Raw genomic sequence first — 464 nt, 5'->3', positions numbered from 1 at the left:
GACCTTTTTGGTGCTGAGGACCTCTGTGCCGTACTCGGGGCCTTCCTCCTGGAACTTGTAGAGGGGCTGGTAGAGGAAGAACAGGTCGTCCACGTGCAGGTTGAGCGCCTCGGCCAGCACGCCCCCGCCGCCGCGCAGGTACGAGTGGATGAGGAACTTGTGAGTGCGCGACCGGGCCCGTAGTCGCTCGCGTTGGGGGCCCCTCGTGCTGCTGCTGCTGCCGACGGGGCCCACGTCAACATTCAGCCTCGCCGCCACGAGCTCAATCTCGTCCTCCGGCAGTTTCAGGGGCTCGTGCGAGGTCTCTGTGGTGTCTGCGGGGAGCGACGGAATTACTCTAACGGAGTCATTCCTCTATGAACTTGAAAAAGTATTATTATAGGCAATTAAACTAATAACGATAATGGAATTAATCATATCCTCATGTCATTCCATCTTACTGTATTTAGATATCATCATCATCG

At 55.6% G+C, this 464-nt stretch overlaps 2 protein-coding genes across 3 annotated transcripts in view; one reads left to right on the top strand and one right to left on the bottom strand.

Annotated features, from left to right (window-relative positions):
* Positions 1–464, top strand: part of LOC119581880 (meiotic nuclear division protein 1 homolog) — a 17,413-nt gene that overhangs the window by 6,680 nt on the left and 10,269 nt on the right. The window lies entirely within an intron of this gene.
* LOC119581878 overlaps positions 1–464 on the bottom strand; it is a gene marked incomplete in the record, with an annotated part of 7,437 nt that overhangs the window by 4,019 nt on the left and 2,954 nt on the right. Inside the window, 1 exon segment of the mRNA XM_037930034.1 lies at positions 4–314. Coding sequence (XP_037785962.1) covers positions 4–314 — 311 coding nt within the window.

The sequence above is a fragment of the Penaeus monodon genome, chromosome 15 (genome assembly GCF_015228065.2).
Source record: "Penaeus monodon isolate SGIC_2016 chromosome 15, NSTDA_Pmon_1, whole genome shotgun sequence".
NCBI lineage: Eukaryota > Metazoa > Arthropoda > Malacostraca > Decapoda > Penaeidae > Penaeus > Penaeus monodon.
This window is presented reverse-complemented; position numbering and strand designations above follow the sequence as displayed.